The 17,770-nt window shown below is 48.2% G+C and overlaps 1 protein-coding gene across 2 annotated transcripts in view; it reads left to right on the top strand.

The window, feature by feature from the left end:
• Positions 1-17,770, top strand: part of LOC120998137 (pleckstrin homology domain interacting protein) — a 186,244-nt gene that overhangs the window by 112,502 nt on the left and 55,972 nt on the right. For both annotated transcript variants that reach the window (XM_040428675.1, XM_040428677.1), the window contains exons 26-27: positions 1,754-1,878; positions 17,254-17,336. In XM_040428675.1, coding sequence (XP_040284609.1) covers positions 1,754-1,878; positions 17,254-17,336 — 208 coding nt within the window. The remainder of the gene's footprint in view (positions 1-1,753; positions 1,879-17,253; positions 17,337-17,770) is intronic.

Raw genomic sequence — 17,770 nt, 5'->3', positions numbered from 1 at the left:
TTATCTTTTTCTGGTTTTTACTTACACCCCCCTCCCCTTCCAAGGGTTGGCGGTTTCCCTGATCGCCTTTGGGATTTTTTCCTTTCAATAGGGCGCTTAACTTCTTCACCTGCTTTGCAGTGAGGGGAGACCTTCTCCCTTCACATGTGAGCCTTGCTATGGCTTCCCTCACTCTTTTGGCCTCAGGGTGTTTGTGCTTTCGCCTGAGACAATTGAAGGTTAGGTAGCTCCAATACGCGGTGCTGTCCTACTTTCTCTCCAGCCTTTGGCTGAGCTGGGTGTTTCCCTTTGCCTTCTTCTTGCATTTGGGTCGTTCTCCCAGGCTTTGGTCCTGGGGTGCTGGCAGTCGTCACTGTCGCTTCCTTGGGGTTTCTCCCTTGTTATGAGGCTTCCTGCCTATTCCGTGCTTTTCTCCTGATGGGTCACATGGTTTTCCCGCACCTGTATGCCCAACAGGTGGCATGGCTGTTCTTTTCCCACCCTCGGGGACTGCTTTGGGACGTCCCATGGTGCTGTGTCCCCCAATGCCATGTACGAGAAAATTGGATTTTTTGTACTCGCCGTAAAATCCTTTTCTCGTAGTAGGCATTGGGGGACACAGATCCCACCCTATGTTTTTTACTTCCGCTCCTCCGGGCTGGTCTCTTGATCTTTCCCGGTACGGGAGTTGTTGGTTCCTTGCCTTTCTTCTCTCTCCTACTGCTTTTGGTACAAACTGATCTGCCTAGTGTCTGTGGAGAGGGTATAGCCCAACGGGAAGGAGCCAACACTTTTTTTATGTCTAGTGTCGCCTCCTAGTGGTAGTTGGACATATACCCATGGTGCTGTGTCCCCCAATGCCTACTACGAGAAAAGGATTTTACGGTGAGTACAAACAATCTATTTTTTTCTTTTTTGGGCGATTGTCTTAGGTAGGGGGCTCATTTTTTGCGGGAGGAGGTGACTAAGATTGGTACTATTATGGGGGGCATACGCCTTTTTGATCACTCGGTGTTGCACTTTTAGTGATGTAAGGTGACAAAATTATTATTTTATTTTTTTTTAAGCACAGTTTTTATTTTATTTTTTTGACTGTGTTCACCTGAGGGGTTAGGTCATGTGATATTTTTATAGAGCCGGTTGATATGGACGCAGCGATACCTAAAATGTCTACTTTTCTTTTTTTTCCCTATTTTAATTAAAATTTAAATTTTTATTTATTTATATTTTTTTTTACTTAATTTTTTTTTTGTCCCACTCTGGGACTTCAACTTGTGGGGGTCTGATCCTCTTTACAATGCATTACAATACTTCTATATAGTAAAGCATTGGCTGTAAGTGTATTACATACTGTAATACACTTACAGCCTGCTTCCCGTGAGATCCAAGGGGCTGGATCTCACAGGCTAAGAGGGATGGCAGCCACGATGCCTAAGGAATGCATCGGGCTGCCTTCCCTGTCAACCGGTGCCCCGTCACAGCAGCGCGGGTACCCGATGCAACTCCGATCCTCGCGTGAACATCGCACGTTCCGCGGTCAGCGCTGACCTGCGGCCCATCAAGGGTTAATGCGCTGGCATCTGTGTTTACAGCAGGGGTCCGGCTATCAGTGACTGCCGAACCCCTGCCACTGATCGGTACGGCACTGGGCGTTAAGTCACGTCCGGTTGCGCCGTACATGTACGGCGGAGGTCCTTATGGGGTTAGTATGTGGTAAAATGTCTTGATAGTGGTGTCCCTTTTTAATTATTATTATTATTTTATTTTTTTGAAGGAGCAAGAGCTAATGAAGATTGTTGGAATTAAATATGAAGTTGGCCTACCTACCCTCTGCTGCCTGAAGCTAGCATTTCTTGATCCAGACACTGGTAAACTGACTGGAGGTGCATTTACAATGAAGTGAGTTATTTATTTTATTTTTTCTTTAAATCTGATGAAATCTAAGGTTTTACTCACTCCCTTCATGCAGGGCTCAGGGATTTAGATGAATGAATAAGTAAAGTAGAAAAGTAGCGATTTCCAGTTCACCATAGACGAGGATGCACGGAACAGGACCAGACTAGTCTTCTATGTAACATACGGAAGAATAGAGTCCCAGCATCCAGAGCTTCAAAAGATTGCTTCGTCTTTATTCGGATTCATAAAAGGAATACATCCAGTGTGCACCTCACCCACCACCGTGACTGGTTAACATGTTTCGAACTGTTCAGTTCTTAATCATAGCCAGAGGTATAAAGACGAAGCAACCTTTTGAAGCTCTGGATGCTGGGACTCTATTCTTCCGAATGAATAAGTACACTCTATAAGGAATGATAAGAACGCTAAAGTCCATTGTGCTGTAAGGTGGCAACAGGTGCATATGTAATAACATCTATTCTTATGGGTCTATGTTGTACCATTCCTTTATTATTTCTAATAGAAGTTATGAATGAATTGCTAGCAGTCTGCAGTAAGAGTACAGAGGGGTGTTAACCAGTTGGGGGGCGCAACATAGAGCCATAAGAATAAATGTTCCAGAATTGTTATTACATGGGGAATGCATGAAGCTATTCATGTCGTACAACATTTTGGGGCGAGCTCACATCTGGGTTGTAGTCTCCCCTCAGGTCTTCATCACAGATTTGGTTACAAAGACCAGACATGCAGGGCAGGACTTTTTTTTATATTTTTTTTTCTCGCCCATATTCCTTGGGGGACACAGGAAACCATGGGTATAGCTCTGCTCTCTAGGAGGCGTGACACTAAGTGAAAGCTGTAAGCCCCTCCTCCATCAGCTATACCCTTCAGCCTGGAGAAGAGACTGCCAGTTTTTGCTTAGTGTCCAAGGAGGCAAGACACCCCCTGCTTATGCAGGGTTGTTTTCCTATGATTTTTTATTTTTGCGTTATTTGTTGTTTTTAATTCGATTATTTTTTTTTTCTACCTACAGGGACAACAGAGGCGCATTAGACCCCTCTGTTTCTCCCGGGGTTGAGTTGCGCCAGTGCCGGTAATTCCGCACTGCCGCCTCCCCCACAGAAGACAAGGTGGACCAGGGCAGCCTCGCTCCCCTGCGTCCCGCCAGCTCAGGGTCGTCCGCACGCCAAGTCCCTCCCCCGGCTTCCTGCCACTGCGGTGCCAGGAGCTGAAGGGGCGACCCCCACTGGATGGACTGAGGGCGAAGACAGCGTATGGTGAGAGTGGCTGCTCCAGCCTCCCCTTCCTCCCTCCCACCGCTGCTACAGGCCTCCTGGGCTCCCATGGCCACTGCTACATCCCCCTTGGCCACTGCTACATGGCCACTGCTACATCGTGCGCCCACCCCCCCCCCCCCTCTCCATATCGGGACCGTTACCGAGCAGGGGAGTTTATCTGGGCAAGTCCTTGGCAGGGACGCTGCCTTCAGGGGACGGCTGCAGGAAAAAAGCAAGCCGTCTGCCACATCCAGGCGCGGCGGGGGCCGCTTACTTGGCGTGAACGGCGCCATTTCAGGCCGGCACTTCATCATCCTTGGGGGTTAAAATCATTTTGCCGCGCGCGCGCGGCTCTGCTTCTTCTTCAGCGCGGCAGAGGGGGGGGCGGAGCTTCCTACATGCGCTCCGCTACTTCCGGTTTCATCGGGCTCCACTTCTCAGTGCTGCGTGGAATCCTCTCTGCCGTGCGATCCTGAAGCCATTCATCTCCGTGCTGCTGCCTCTCCTCCACAGCCTCCTCAGTCTGTTCCCCTTACCGCTGCCACTTGCATCATCCGGGTCTGGTAGGACTGTTAACCCCCTCCGTGCCACCACTTTTCTTGGGGTCTCCCACTTTAAGTGCAACATCTTTTTTTCCACCATGTCAGACCCTTCTGCAGCCGCCAAGCCTTGGTACCATGCCTGTACTGCTTGTAGGGAACCCTTTCCCCGGGGGCAGTCTGATCCGCACTGTACTGCATGCCGAGCTCCACCGCAGCCTCAGTCGCCCGCTGTGTCGCTCCCTGCTTCCTCTGACCCGCCTGACTGGGCTAGATCCCTGTCCCAGGCCGTGGAAAGCCTCACTCATGTCGTGGGCCGCCTAATAGACAGGCCACCTACCCCGCAGGACGCCTCTCTGACTGTCGCGCCCTCCGGGTCCACTGCTTCTGCCGCTGCAGCGGGTTCACTCTCTCTTAGTGACCCCTCCCGAGCTAGGCACTCTCAGAAGCGTATTAGAGTAGAGCGAGCCTCCTCCTCTGAGGCCTCACTCTCCCCGCCACGCGTGCGCACCCAGACGAGCCTCTCCTCTCCAAAGGATTCGCTCTCTGAAGGTGAATTGGCGGTTTCAGATTTGGAAATGGACTCGGCCCTGCCGTCCAAGCTAGCCTCAGCGATGGGTCAGCTCATCTCTGATATTCGTGACACCTTTAAGGTGCAGGATGATCCCCCTAGCTCTGACGCAGCTAGCGTCTCCTTTATCAGACCCAGGCAGGCCTCAAAAGTCTTTCCAATCCACTCTGATTTCTCCTCTGTGGTGTCTAAGGCTTGGGCTCGCCCGGACGCCCGTTTTGTCAGCCCCAAGAAGCTGGACATTTGCTATCCCTTTCCAGCCGATGTCGTGACCACATGGTCTTCCCCACCCAAGGTGGACCCCCCTGTGGCCCGGCTGTCAAAGAACACGGCCATCCCTGTTCCCGACGGGTCCTCTCTTCAGTCAGCGGAGGACCGTCGCATGGAGACCCTTTCCAAGGGCATTTTTGCTGCCTCCGGTTCTGCTCTCAGACCGGTTTTTGCCTCTGCTTGGGCAGGGAAAGCAATCTCTGCTTGGGGTGCGCAGCTGGAACAGGAGTTGGACTCGGACGTCCCCATCCAGGACCTACGTTCCTTGGCCCAGCTTATTATTCGGGCCGGGAATTTTGTTTGTGAGGCCTCCCTTGATGCGGGAGCCCTTATTGCACGCTCCTCCGCCCTGGCAGTTTCCGTCAGGAGGGAGCTCTGGCTGAAGGTTTGGAAAGCGGACGCTGCCTCCAAACGTTCCTTGGCGGGGCTACCGTTTGCGGGTTCCCGCCTTTTCGGGGTCCGCCTAGACGAACTTATTTCGGAGGCCACGGGTGGTAAAAGCACCCATCTTCCTCAACCCCAAGCAAGGGGCGCCCCCCGCGGACGCCCTGGTGCGTCTCGTTTTCGGTCTTCCCGCAGGGCCTCTGGGGCTCCCACCACAGCTGCCGCTTCGGCTCCTCCCCAGGACAAGCGTAGGAAGCCGTTTTTTCGGGCCCAGCCCTCCTGGCGCAAGCCGCAGGCTGCCCGCACACCCGCAGCAAAGCAGTCCTCTGCCTGAAGGCGCGCCCCCACCCACCCGGGTGGGGGGCCGGCTCCTCCTTTTCAGGGACGTCTGGATGGCTCACGTCTCCGACGCCTGGGCCCTCGAAATTGTGTCCTCCGGATACAAAATCGAATTTGCATCCTTCCCTCCAGATCGGTTCTTTCGCTCCCGCCCGCCGCGGGACCCGAAAAGCGCGGCTGCGTTCTCCGCGGCCGTTCAAGCCTTACTGGACAGGGGGGTGATTACCCCCGTTCCTCTAGAGGAAAGGTTCCAAGGGTTCTACTCGAACCTCTTTGTAGTTCCCAAGAAGGGAGGTTCGGTGCGGCCTATTTTGGACCTCAAAAAGCTCAACCGTTTTCTCCTCCTTCGACGCTTTCGGATGGAGTCCCTCCGTTCCGCGGTGGCTTCCCTGGAGCAGGGAGATTTCATGTCTTCCATCGATATACAGGATGCCTACCTCCATGTTCCGGTAGCCCGGTGTCACCATCGCTTCCTCCGATTCGCCGTGGGGGACCTCCACTTCCAGTTTGTCGCCCTTCCCTTTGGGCTGGCAACTGCCCCCCAGGTGTTCACCAAGGTCCTGGCCCCGGTTTTGGCCTTACTCCGTTCCAGGGGTGTTTTTCTGCTACCGTACTTGGACGATATCCTCATCAAGGCTCCGTCCCTTTCTCAAGCGGTTGCCAGCGTGGATCTCACTCTAGAGACTCTGGCGAGGTTCGGTTGGGTCATCAACTTCCCCAAGTCCTCCCTTCCCCCCTCCAGACAGCTAGTCTTCCTGGGAATGCTTTTAGACACAGGAGCGGCGGAGGTACGTCTTCCCTCGGAAAAACGTCTGACCCTCCGTGGAGCGGTTCGGGGTCTCCTTCTCCACCGTCGACCGTCCTTCCGCTTCTGCATGCGGGTCTTGGGGCAGATGGTTGCCTGCTTCGAGGCGATCCCATTTGCGCGGTTTCACTCCCGCCCTCTCCAACGGGCGATCATCTCCTCCTGGGACAAATCGCCGGAGTCTCTGGATCATCCCTTCCGTCTATCGCCTCCGGTGCGGTTATCTCTCCGCTGGTGGTTACAGTCCCCTCTTCTGGGCAGGTCCTTTCTGCCACTCAACTGGTTGGTGGTTACAACCGATGCCAGTCTCTTGGGCTGGGGAGGCGTGTTTCCTCCCCGATCCGTCCAGGGCATTTGGTCTCCATCGGAGTCCAAACTCTCGATCAATGTCCTGGAGCTGAGAGCGGCCCTTCTGTCTCTACGACACTGGACTCATCTGCTGAAGGGTCATCCTGTTCGTGTACAATCGGACAACGCCACGGCTGTGGCGTACATAAACCACCAGGGGGGCACTCGCAGCGCTGCAGCAATGCGGGAGGTCACCAGCATTCTCCGTTGGGCGGAAGCCCACGTCCCGACCCTATCTGCAATTTTTATTCCAGGGGTGGACAATTGGGCGGCGGACTTCCTCAGTCGCACCACCGTCGACCCCGGCGAGTGGTCTCTTCACCCGGAGGTATTCGAGGCCATTTGCCTTCGTTGGGGCATACCGGACGTGGACCTCATGGCCTCAAAATTCAATCACAAGGTCCCCGCCTATCTGTCCAGGGCCAGGGATCCGGGAGCTTGCGGATCCGACGCCCTCGTTCTTCCTTGGCGAGGCTTCGCGCGCCCATACATATTCCCTCCCATCCCTCTCCTGCCCAAGGTCCTTCGGAAGATAGCGGCGGAAGGCGTCTCGGTGATTCTGGTCGCTCCGGACTGGCCCCGCCGGTCTTGGTATGCCGACCTCATGCTGCTCCTGGCAGACGCGCCCTGGCCGCTGCCCGCCAGGGAAGATCTTCTCTCTCAGGGACCGATCTTCCACCCGCGTTTAGGGTCCCTACGTTTGACGGCGTGGTTGTTGAGACCACCGTCCTGACGCGTAGGGGTTTTTCTGCGGACGTCGTCCGCACCATGATCCGCGCCCGTAAGCCGTCCTCTTCTAGGATCTATTATAGGACCTGGAGGACCTTTTTGGGGTTCTGTGCCGATCTGGGGATTCCTCCGCTCCGCTTTTCTCTCCCCACCGTTTTGTCCTTCCTGCAGAGCGGACTGGCCCAAGGGCTGGGCCTTAGTTCTTTGAAGGGTCAGGTTTCTGCGCTGTCCATTTTGTTTCAGCGCCCACTGGCCCCCCTTGGTCCTGTCAAGACCTTCCTTCAGGGCGTGGCTCACGCGGTTCCCCCGTACCGTCCTCCGGTACCGCCCTGGGACCTGAACCTGGTTCTCTCAGCGCTCCAGGCTTCCCCTTTCGAGCCTCTGCGGACGGTTTCCTTGCGACTTCTGTCCTGCAAGGTTATTTTCCTTGTAGCCGTCACCTCTCTTCGGAGGGTGTCCGAATTGGCTGCACTCTCCTGTCTGGAACCTTTCCTAGTGTTCCACCAGGACAAGGTGGTTCTTCGTCCGGTCCCTTCCTTCCTTCCTAAGGTGGTCTCCGCCTTTCATCTGAACGAGGACATCGTTCTCCCCTCTTTGTGTCCTTCCCCTTCCCACCCGCGGGAGAGGAAGCTTCATCGCCTGGACGTTGTCAGGGCGCTCAAGATTTACCTGGAAGTAACCAGCTCTTTCAGGCATACTGACTCGCTCTTTGTGGTCCCGGAAGGGTCGCGCAGAGGGATGGCGGCATCCAAAGTGGCTATCGCCCGTTTTGTCAAGATGGCTGTTAATGAGGCTTATCTCGCCAAGGGCAAGGTTCCGCCCCTTGGTGTTACCGCTCACTCCACTAGAGCGGTCGGGGCTTCCTGGGCTCAGAGGAATCGGGCTTCTACGGAGCAGATTTGCAAGGCGGCCACTTGGTCCTCCTTGCACACCTTCACCAAGTTCTACAGGGTGCATACTCATGCGTCGGCTGACGCTGCTTTAGGCCGTCTGGTGTTGCAGGCGGCAGTTGATTGATGCCTCTGGTGTTGGTTGAGTTTGTTCTGGTCCTTCCCTTCTGGGACTGCTCTGGAACGTCCCATGGTTTCCTGTGTCCCCCAAGGAATATGGGCGAGAAAAGGAGTCTTTTGTATTACTTACCAGTAAAGTCTCTTTCTCGCTCTTCCTTGGGGGACACAGCACCCGCCCTTCATTTGGGTTACAGTTGTGGTTCCGGCTTGGTTGCCCCCGTTGGGGCTCGACAGTTCTTTTTCCGGTTGGTGGTTATCTTTCACTACTTGGACACGCAACTGGCAGTTTCTTCTCCAGGCTGAAGGGTATAGCTGATGGAGGAGGGGCTTACAGCTTTCACTTAGTGTCACGCCTCCTAGAGAGCAGAGCTATACCCATGGTTTCCTGTGTCCCCCAAGGAAGAGCGAGAAAGAGACTTTACTGGTAAGTAATACAAAAGTCTCCTTTTTTATATATGTCCGGTAAAAAATACAGGATTCCAAACGGAAACTGAATGGACTCCCTAGTACTCAATGGGGTCTCTTTAGCTTTGTTCAGATCAGTTATGTGCCCTATCCGGCACTTTCATTTTTGCCTGTAAACACCTTCAAAACAGCGCTATAAAAATGTAGTGCCTTAGGCTGGGACTGCATCAAGATATTTTTTTTTTTATATATATATATATATATATATATATATATATATATATATATATATATATATATATATATATATATATATATATATAAATATATATATATATATATATAGCAAAAGAAGGCAGCACTCCAGATTGCAGTAAAAAAGTGGACGGTTTATTCACTCATCAGCAACGTTTCAGCTCTCACATTGGAGCCTTTTTCCAGCTGAGTAACATGTGCAAAATTACATACATATATAGTGCAAGTAATTACCAAGATACAAATTGACCCATCATATAATAAAGTGCAAATGCATAGACATAACCATCACATTACAAATATAATCAGTGTATTGTCATAATTTGATATAGCAGCAGTACAGACATAACCGTAAGAAAATTCATAATATAGTGGATGTGATATAAAATCACCAAACTGTCATAATGACCAATCAAATGTGAGGGTGAACAGGTGTGTTTAAACATGATATAACAATCAAAAAAGATTAAAAACCTTTGAATGAGTCACTTGCGGCTGACAGGGCATGGTAGAAACTGTTGGCGTCCGGAAAGGAGCATGGCGCATGCGCCGCTCCAACCACTATCGCGAGATTCACTGAGGTAATGTGTGGTAAAACAACCACATCAAAGATGGCCACTTTGAAACAATGCTTTAGGGCGCATGCGCGTACCAATGCTACCGCCCATACGAGTTTGACAGACACAGATACAGTGTCCGAGCGCCGCAGTATACAGCAGAAACAGCTGATCTATTCATCGGGGGCCGACGTGTCAACGTGGGTCACCAGTGAGATATCTGTACATGTGGGATGATGCGGTTGTCACACCGCTAACATCCCACTGTCCAGACTGCCAGCATATCCGCTCCATGTCCCTTATAGCCATACAGTAGACAATGTCCACTTGAAATCGGCCTGAAGGACACAGATAGAACTGCATCGGGGCTCATAATATATATAAATGTATATAGAATAGGTCAACTGTACCCGTCTGTGTAGGTGTCACCCCAGTCCCAAAGGGGGCTTGAGTCACACCTTCGCACAGACCGGTACTGACCATGAATATTAATAGAACTTATTACAAGATTATAAAAAAGGGGATCGCCAACAGGTTCCTCCAGGCTTCGCCATATGTGAACATTCAAACTTTTATGCTTCAGAATAATTTCCTATAAAAAAAGAAAAATAATTAATGTATAGCACATGTTGTTTTCCATATAAGTCATCAAATTGGGAGAGAACATACATAAATTCAATGACTAGACAACCCTAAACTCCACATTTAAACCTTGTGGCCTCAAAGTATATATTGGTGAGACCACTTGGGACGTCAAAACCCGTCTCAACCAACACAGGTATTCAATTAGAAAACAAAAAATGGATCTCCCAGTGTCCAAACACTTCACTGAAGCTAAACATACACAAGATGACCTACGGTTTAGAATTTTGGAGCAAATATGTCTGTCAAGGCGAGGTGGGGATCGAATAAAGTTATTGAAAAAGCGTGAACTTTATTGGATCTACACGCTTGGTACTTTGAAGCCACAAGGTTTAAATGTGGAGTTTAGGGTTGTCTAGTCATTGAATTTATGTATGTTCTCTCCCAATTTGATGACTTATATGGAAAACAACATGTGCTATACATTAATTATTTTTCTTTTTTTATAGGAAATTATTCTGAAGCATAAAAGTTTGAATGTTCACATATGGCGAAGCCTGGAGGAACCTGTTGGCGATCCCCTTTTTTATAATCTTGTAATAAGTTCTATTAATATTCATGGTCAGTACCGGTCTGTGCGAAGGTGTGACTCAAGCCCCCTTTGGGACTGGGGTGACACCTACACAGACGGGTACAGTTGACCTATTCTATATACATTTATATATATTATGAGCCCCGATGCAGTTCTATCTGTGTCCTTCAGGCCGATTTCAAGTGGACATTGTCTACTGTATGGCTATAAGGGACATGGAGCGGATATGCTGGCAGTCTGGACAGTGGGATGTTAGCGGTGTGACAACCGCATCATCCCACATGTACAGATATCTCACTGGTGACCCACGTTGACACGTCGGCCCCCGATGAATAGATCAGCTGTTTCTGCTGTATACTGCGGCGCTCGGACACTGTATCTGTGTCTGTCAAACTCGTATGGGCGGTAGCATTGGTACGCGCATGCGCCCTAAAGCATTGTTTCAAAGTGGCCATCTTTGATGTGGTTGTTTTACCACACATTACCTCAGTGAATCTCGCGATAGTGGTTGGAGCGGCGCATGCGCCATGCTCCTTTCCGGACGCCAACAGTTTCTACCATGCCCTGTCAGCCGCAAGTGACTCATTCAAAGGTTTTTAATCTTTTTTGATTGTTATATCATGTTTAAACACACCTGTTCACCCTCACATTTGATTGGTCATTATGACAGTTTGGTGATTTTATATCACATCCACTATATTATGAATTTTCTTACGGTTATGTCTGTACTGCTGCTATATCAAATTATGACAATACACTGATTATATTTGTAATGTGATGGTTATGTCTATGCATTTGCACTTTATTATATGATGGGTCAATTTGTATCTTGGTAATTACTTGCACTATATATGTATGTAATTTTGCACATGTTACTCAGCTGGAAAAAGGCTCCAATGTGAGAGCTGAAACGTTGCTGATGAGTGAATAAACCGTCCACTTTTTTACTGCAATCTGGAGTGCTGCCTTCTTTTGCTATATTATCTACATTTGGGATCTTGGTCGCAGGTCTCCTGGGAGGATTTTTTTGCACCCGTTCCTTTTTTGTGTGCTGCTTTCTTTCTTTTTCTTTATATATATATATATATATATATATATATATATATATATATATATATATATATATATATATATTTTTTATAACTATACTGAATGTGGCAGCTGCAGTGTACAAGATTGCATGTAAGTCGATTTACTGCTCTGGAGTACAGCTGTAGTTCAGTAGTTAAAGGGGTTGGCTACTTTTTGGCTACTTGTGACCAATGTGCATGTAAGATGACTATATGGCACTTACTAATATAGCCTTTGTTAAATATTTTGTGCCATTTGCTATATTTCATAAGCCATGCCCTCTTTTTAGGCATATCTTCTGTACTGCCCACAGCTGCGGTTGGTCCGGGAGATGCGGCTGACACATGGGCAGTGTTTACTGCACTGATCATAGTTGTGTAAGTCAGCCCTTAGGCTGGGTTCACACTTGAGCGTTTTACAGCGCGTTCAAACGCGCTGTAAAACGCTCAACACATGAAAACCAATGCTTCCCTATGGCCCTGGTTCTCACTTGAGCGTTTTACAGCGCTGAAAAACGCGCTGTAAAACGCCCTACGCTCAAACAAGTACTTGAGCTTCTTTGGGGCGTTTTGACGCGCGTTTGTGGCCATAGGACATTGCAGTCAATCACACAAACGCGCGTCAAACGCGCGTTTACTATTGCAAAAAACGCTCGTCAAAAACGCGCGTTAAACGCGCATATCAAAGACGCTCAGGTCTGAACCCAGCCTTAGACTTAAAGATGCACCAAATTTACATTGTGCAACATTTATTACGTTTGGAGCGAATTATGGCAACCCGGGCTTTAAAAAATAAAATAAATTCCCCTCCTAATAAATGCCCTCCTAGGTGTAGCCCTAGCCTAAGGGCTCATGCACACGAACGTATTTTCTTTCCGTGTCCGTTCCATTTTTTTGAGGACTGTATGCGGAACCATTCAATGGGTCCGCAAAAAAAAAAAACAGAAGTTACTCCGTGTGCATTCCATTTCCGTATGTCAGTATTTCCGTTCCACAAAAAAATAGAACATGTCCTAATACTGTCCGCATTACGGACTAGGATAGTACTGTTCTATCAGCAACCAGCTGTTCTGTTCCGCTAAATACGGAATGCACACGGATGTCATCCATATTTTTTGCGGATCCGTTTTTGCAGACCACAAAATGCAAGCAAGATAGCAAGTTTCAAGAGAGAATTTAGGAAAGATGTAAATTTCAAAGTGTATTCTTTTGAGGTCGTCCGAGATTTTGATATTGATTATCTATCCTTGGTCCTCCTGCCGACCAGTTATTGCCGTATCGCTCAAGCATAGCACCGTACATTGTATACACTTAAATTCAACTTGGTGGCGCCCAGACCATATGACTGATAAACGAGATGTCACTGTCCTGATTGCTGGGGGTGGCAGGAGGTGGACCCCTTTGATCAGATATTGGTGACCTTCGGCTCGTGCATGAGCCTTTCTCAAGAGCTCAAGTACGAGCCGAAACGTCGCTCTTTGCCACCATATGGGTGAATAAAAACACATTGTTTTTCTGAAGAATCGTCTGGAGTGCAGTCCGATTTTTGTGCAGTCCGATTTTTTTCTCTGTATTAGTGGGTAAGCACCAGTTACCATACTTGGACATTGCACCCGTTTTTTCCTTACATACTGTTTTGGGTGGTGCTGCCAGTAGAGAGATAGAGAGAGATATATATATATATATATATATATATATATATATATATATATATATATATATATATATAGTAGATGAAAAACGGACAGCACTCCAGGTAAAAGTAGATGGTGTTTATTCACCCATGTGGATGGCAACGTTTCAGCTCATACAAGAGCCTTTGTCAAGCTTGACAAAGGCTCTTGTATGAGCTGAAACGTTGCCATCCACATGGGTGAATAAACACCATCTACTTTTACCTGGAGTGCTGTCCGTTTTTCATCTACTATTTACGGGGTAAGCTGCTACATCCCTGGACTTAGCACCCTTTCTGTGTTGTTCCTCCGGTGCCGCCATTGTTTTTCTTTTTTATATATTTTCTTTTTTTTTTTAATTTTTTAAATTTTTTTTCCTTTCTTAGTAGCTGAAGTTCAATTCACCTACAGTTGAATTACTCATTGAACTCATTTATGCTATATGATATAATGTATTGTCTAACGATTTGGAATAATTTAAAGGGCATTTGTCAGCAGGTTTGCAACTATGAAACTGGATGATAGCAGAAGAAAAAAGCACCGCGGCACTCACCACTGGTCACCAAGTTGCTGTTTGCAGTTTATTTTTCAAATACACATAGTGGACGCGGACAGGACACAGGTGAATGAACAGGCTACAGCTGTGTTGCGCTTTGTCAAGCCTCCTGTGACGTGAAGGAGGAGGGGGCTAGAAATACCCCCATCTCATGCACGTCACTGGTTACAATTAGTGGTATAAAAAACATGTGTGCTAAAACCAATCAAATGAAAACAGCTAAGTCATTCTTGTCATTTAACCCTAATGGCTTGTGGCTTGTGTTTTGATTATCCATGCAGCTTCTCTCTGCAGGAGAATGCGTTTTCTGTCTCCCCACCCCCTCTCATGGGGGTGTGGACCACTTCAATACCTGCACATTTCAAAATTTCACTGTTCCCTGCATGTTCATTATGTATATGCTCAATTAATCTAGTTGCTCCATTTCTGGTAATAATAGATTTTTTGTGTTCCCTAAAACGTACATATAGGCACCTGTGTGTCTTTCCAATGTAAAATCTCCCGCATGTGCACAATCGCATACACAACATATTGGGTTTTACAGTGTATAAATTGTTTAACTACATGTCCCAGCTGCAGATACTTCTGTGAAAAGCTATATCCCCAGTTCCCTATTAAACCTGTGTGGTATATAGTACCCAAGATCCATACATCGCTGGTAAACCCACCTAGCCGCCCCATAGTGTCAGGGAACGGTTCTCTGACCGAACCCCTGTCCCAATATCTGGACTGGGTGTTGCACCCAGTGTTAAAGGGGGTCCCTTCCTATTTGGAAGATACCACCGATTTTTTGGAGTCTTTGAAGGATGTACAATGGCAGGACGGCATTTATTTAGCCGCGGTAGATGTGGAGAGTCTATACACCAGGATTCCACAGGAACTGGGGATTAGGGACATCCTGCGCAGAATTAATAAAAGTGACGAATATGTTGATTTCATCACAGAATCCCTTTCACATGGGCGAGTATTCCGCGCGGATGCGATGCGTGAGGTGAACGCATTGCACCCGCACTGAATACTGACCCATTCATTTCTATGGGGCTGTTCACATGAGCGGTGATTTTCACGCATCACTTGTGCGTTGCGTGAAAATCGCAGCATGCTCTATATTCTGCGTTTTTCACGCAACGCAGGCTCCATAGAAGTGAATGGGGTTGCGTGAAAATCGCAAGCATCCGCAAGAAAGTGCGGATGCAGTGCGATTTTCACGCACGGTTGCTAGGAGACGATCGGGATGGAGACCCGATCATTATTATTTTCCCTTATAACATGGTTATAAGGGAAAATAATAGCATTCTGAATACAGAATGCATAGTAAAACAGCGCTGGAGGGGTTAAAAAAAATATAATAATTTAACTCACCTTAGTCCACTTGATCGCGTAGCCCGGCATCTCCTTCTGTCTCCTTTGCTGAACAGGACCTTTTGATGACGTCACTCCGGTCATCACATGGTACGTCACATGATCTTTTACCATGGTGATGGATCATGTGATGACCGGAGTGACGTCATCAAAGGTCCTGTTCCTGTAATTAATGCTCACCACAGGTCCTGTTCAACAAAGGAGACAGAAGGAGATGCCGGGCTACGCGATCAAGTGGACTAAGGTGAGTTAAATGATTATAATTTTTTTAACCCCTCCAGCGCTGTTTTACTATGCATTCTGTATTCAGAATGCTATTATTTTCCCTTATAACCATGTTATGAGGGAAAATAATACAATCTACAGAACACGGGTGCGTCTTATAGGGCGAAAAATACGGTAGATTAATTGAGCATATACATAATGAACATGCGGGGAACAGTGAAATTTTGAAAGTGCAGGTATTGAAGTGGTCCACTCCCCCATTTAGAGGGGGGGGGGGGGGGGGGGGAGAGAACAGAAAATGCATTCTCCTGCAGAGAGAAGCTGCATGGATAATCAAAACACAAGCCACAAGCCATTAGGGTTAAATGACAAGAATGACTTAGCTGTTTTCATTTGATTGGTTTTAGCACACATGTTTTTTATACCACTAATTGTAACCAGTGACGTGCATGAGATGGGGGTATTTCTAGCCCCCTCCTCCTTCACGTCACAGGAGGCTTGACAAAGCGCAACACAGCTGTAGCCTGTTCATTCACCTGTGTCCTGTCCGCGTCCACTATGTGTATTTGAAAAATAAACTGCAAACAGCAACTTTGTGACCAGTGGTGAGTGCCGCGGTGCTTTTTTCTTCTGCTATCATCATAACTACTATATCACCGACAGAGCACCACCGTGAAGGTTCGGGATCCAAGTGTTTTTATGTGCTCCAGTGACTATAGGCACATGTAGCAGTGCCGGTTGCGTTTTTCCCCCTCATTCCCTATGAAACTGGATGACCCGTTACATGTGCTCCTGGCAACTGAAGGCATCTGTGCTAGTCCTATGTTCATATGTGCCGTTCTCTGCTAAATTATTATTTTTGAATATATGCAAATGAGCCTCTAGGAGCAATGGGGCGTAACCTTTACACCAAGAGGCTGAGCTCTCTGTGCAACTACTGCAACCTCTGCGCTTTGACTGACAGCAGGGCATTGTGGGAGTTGTAGTTTTACAACAGCTGAAGGGCCGCAGGTTGAGCATGCCTGACCTAGAGGCTCAGCTCTCTGCAACTGCTGCGTCCTCTGCACTTTGACTGACAGGGCCAGGCAGTGTAAACGTGATCATACCTGACTTCTCCTAAAGTCTCTCGCTGCACTGTGCTCTTCAGTATCCACCACAGTACAGGAAAGAGGCTCACCGGCAGTTCTCTTCTGTACTGTGAGCATCTTTCCTGTACTGCACCTGTGCCGGATACTGAAGTGCACAGCGCAGAAAGAAACGTTAAGAGACGCCAGGGCCAGGCATGATTGTCTACACTGCCTGGCCCTGTCAGTCAAAGTGCAGAGGACGCAGCAGTTGCAGAGAGCTGAGCCTCTAGGTCAGGCATGCTCAACCTGCGGCCCTTCAGCTGTTGTAAAACTACAACTCCCACAATGCCCTGCTGTAGGCAGATAGCTGTAGGCTGTTTGGGCTGTTTGTAGTTTTGCAACAGCTGGAGGGCCGCAGGTTGAGCATGCCTGCTCTAGGTGTAACAGTAACTCCCCTGTTGCTCCTAGAGGCTCATTTTCATATATTAAAACATAACATTTCTCAGCAATGCGAGCACATATGAACATGGGACCAACACAGATGCCTTCAGCTGCCCAGTCAGATGGCCTTTAAGGTACATTTGATAGGGGGGTGGTCTGACCAGTGGGATTTGCATCATTGCTTAGAAGGGCCTGTGCTATTAAGGTCCAGTAGACAGAAAATCGGGTTGATAATATATTATGAAATTCGTATTTTTTTTTCCGATGTCTTGAATCTGGTGGTAATAGGGTTGATAATGTTGTACTGCTGTCTTGGGCCAGGTACCATGATATGCCGGATGTGATAGACTTCTTGGTTCTGCGTCAGCAGTTTGATGAAGCACGACGTAGACGGTGGAGCATAGGTATGTATATTGGGCTGTGGTCAATAAAACTAAAACAATACTAGTTGTATTTATTTTATCCATTTATATAGATTTGAACGGAGCAGCAGCACATTGTGTCTGCTGCACCTTTCAAAGGGGGGAACTTGGGTTGGTGCTGAAGTAATTAGCCGGGCCCATTGGTTGGACCCCTGCCAATTAGACATTTATCCCCTATCCTGTGAAAAGGGAATAAGTTGTTGGAATGGGGCAGCCCCTTTAACTAGTTTAACTGGATGCTGACTGAGCCTGCCTCTGTAAAAATTACTCTTAGGGGATGTCTACACAATGGCTTTTTCAGAGAAATTTTGGAACAGACGGCCAAATCTGCTCAATGTGAATATACCCAATGTCACTAGTGCAGAGACTACTCCCAAAGCTGCATCCTGCAGTGTTTGAGGACTATCTCAGCAGCA

This window comes from Bufo bufo, chromosome 4 (genome assembly GCF_905171765.1).
Source record: "Bufo bufo chromosome 4, aBufBuf1.1, whole genome shotgun sequence".
Classification (NCBI taxonomy): Eukaryota; Metazoa; Chordata; class Amphibia; order Anura; family Bufonidae; genus Bufo; species Bufo bufo.
Note: the sequence above shows the minus strand (reverse complement) of the source record. Positions and strands in the feature narration are given on the sequence as shown.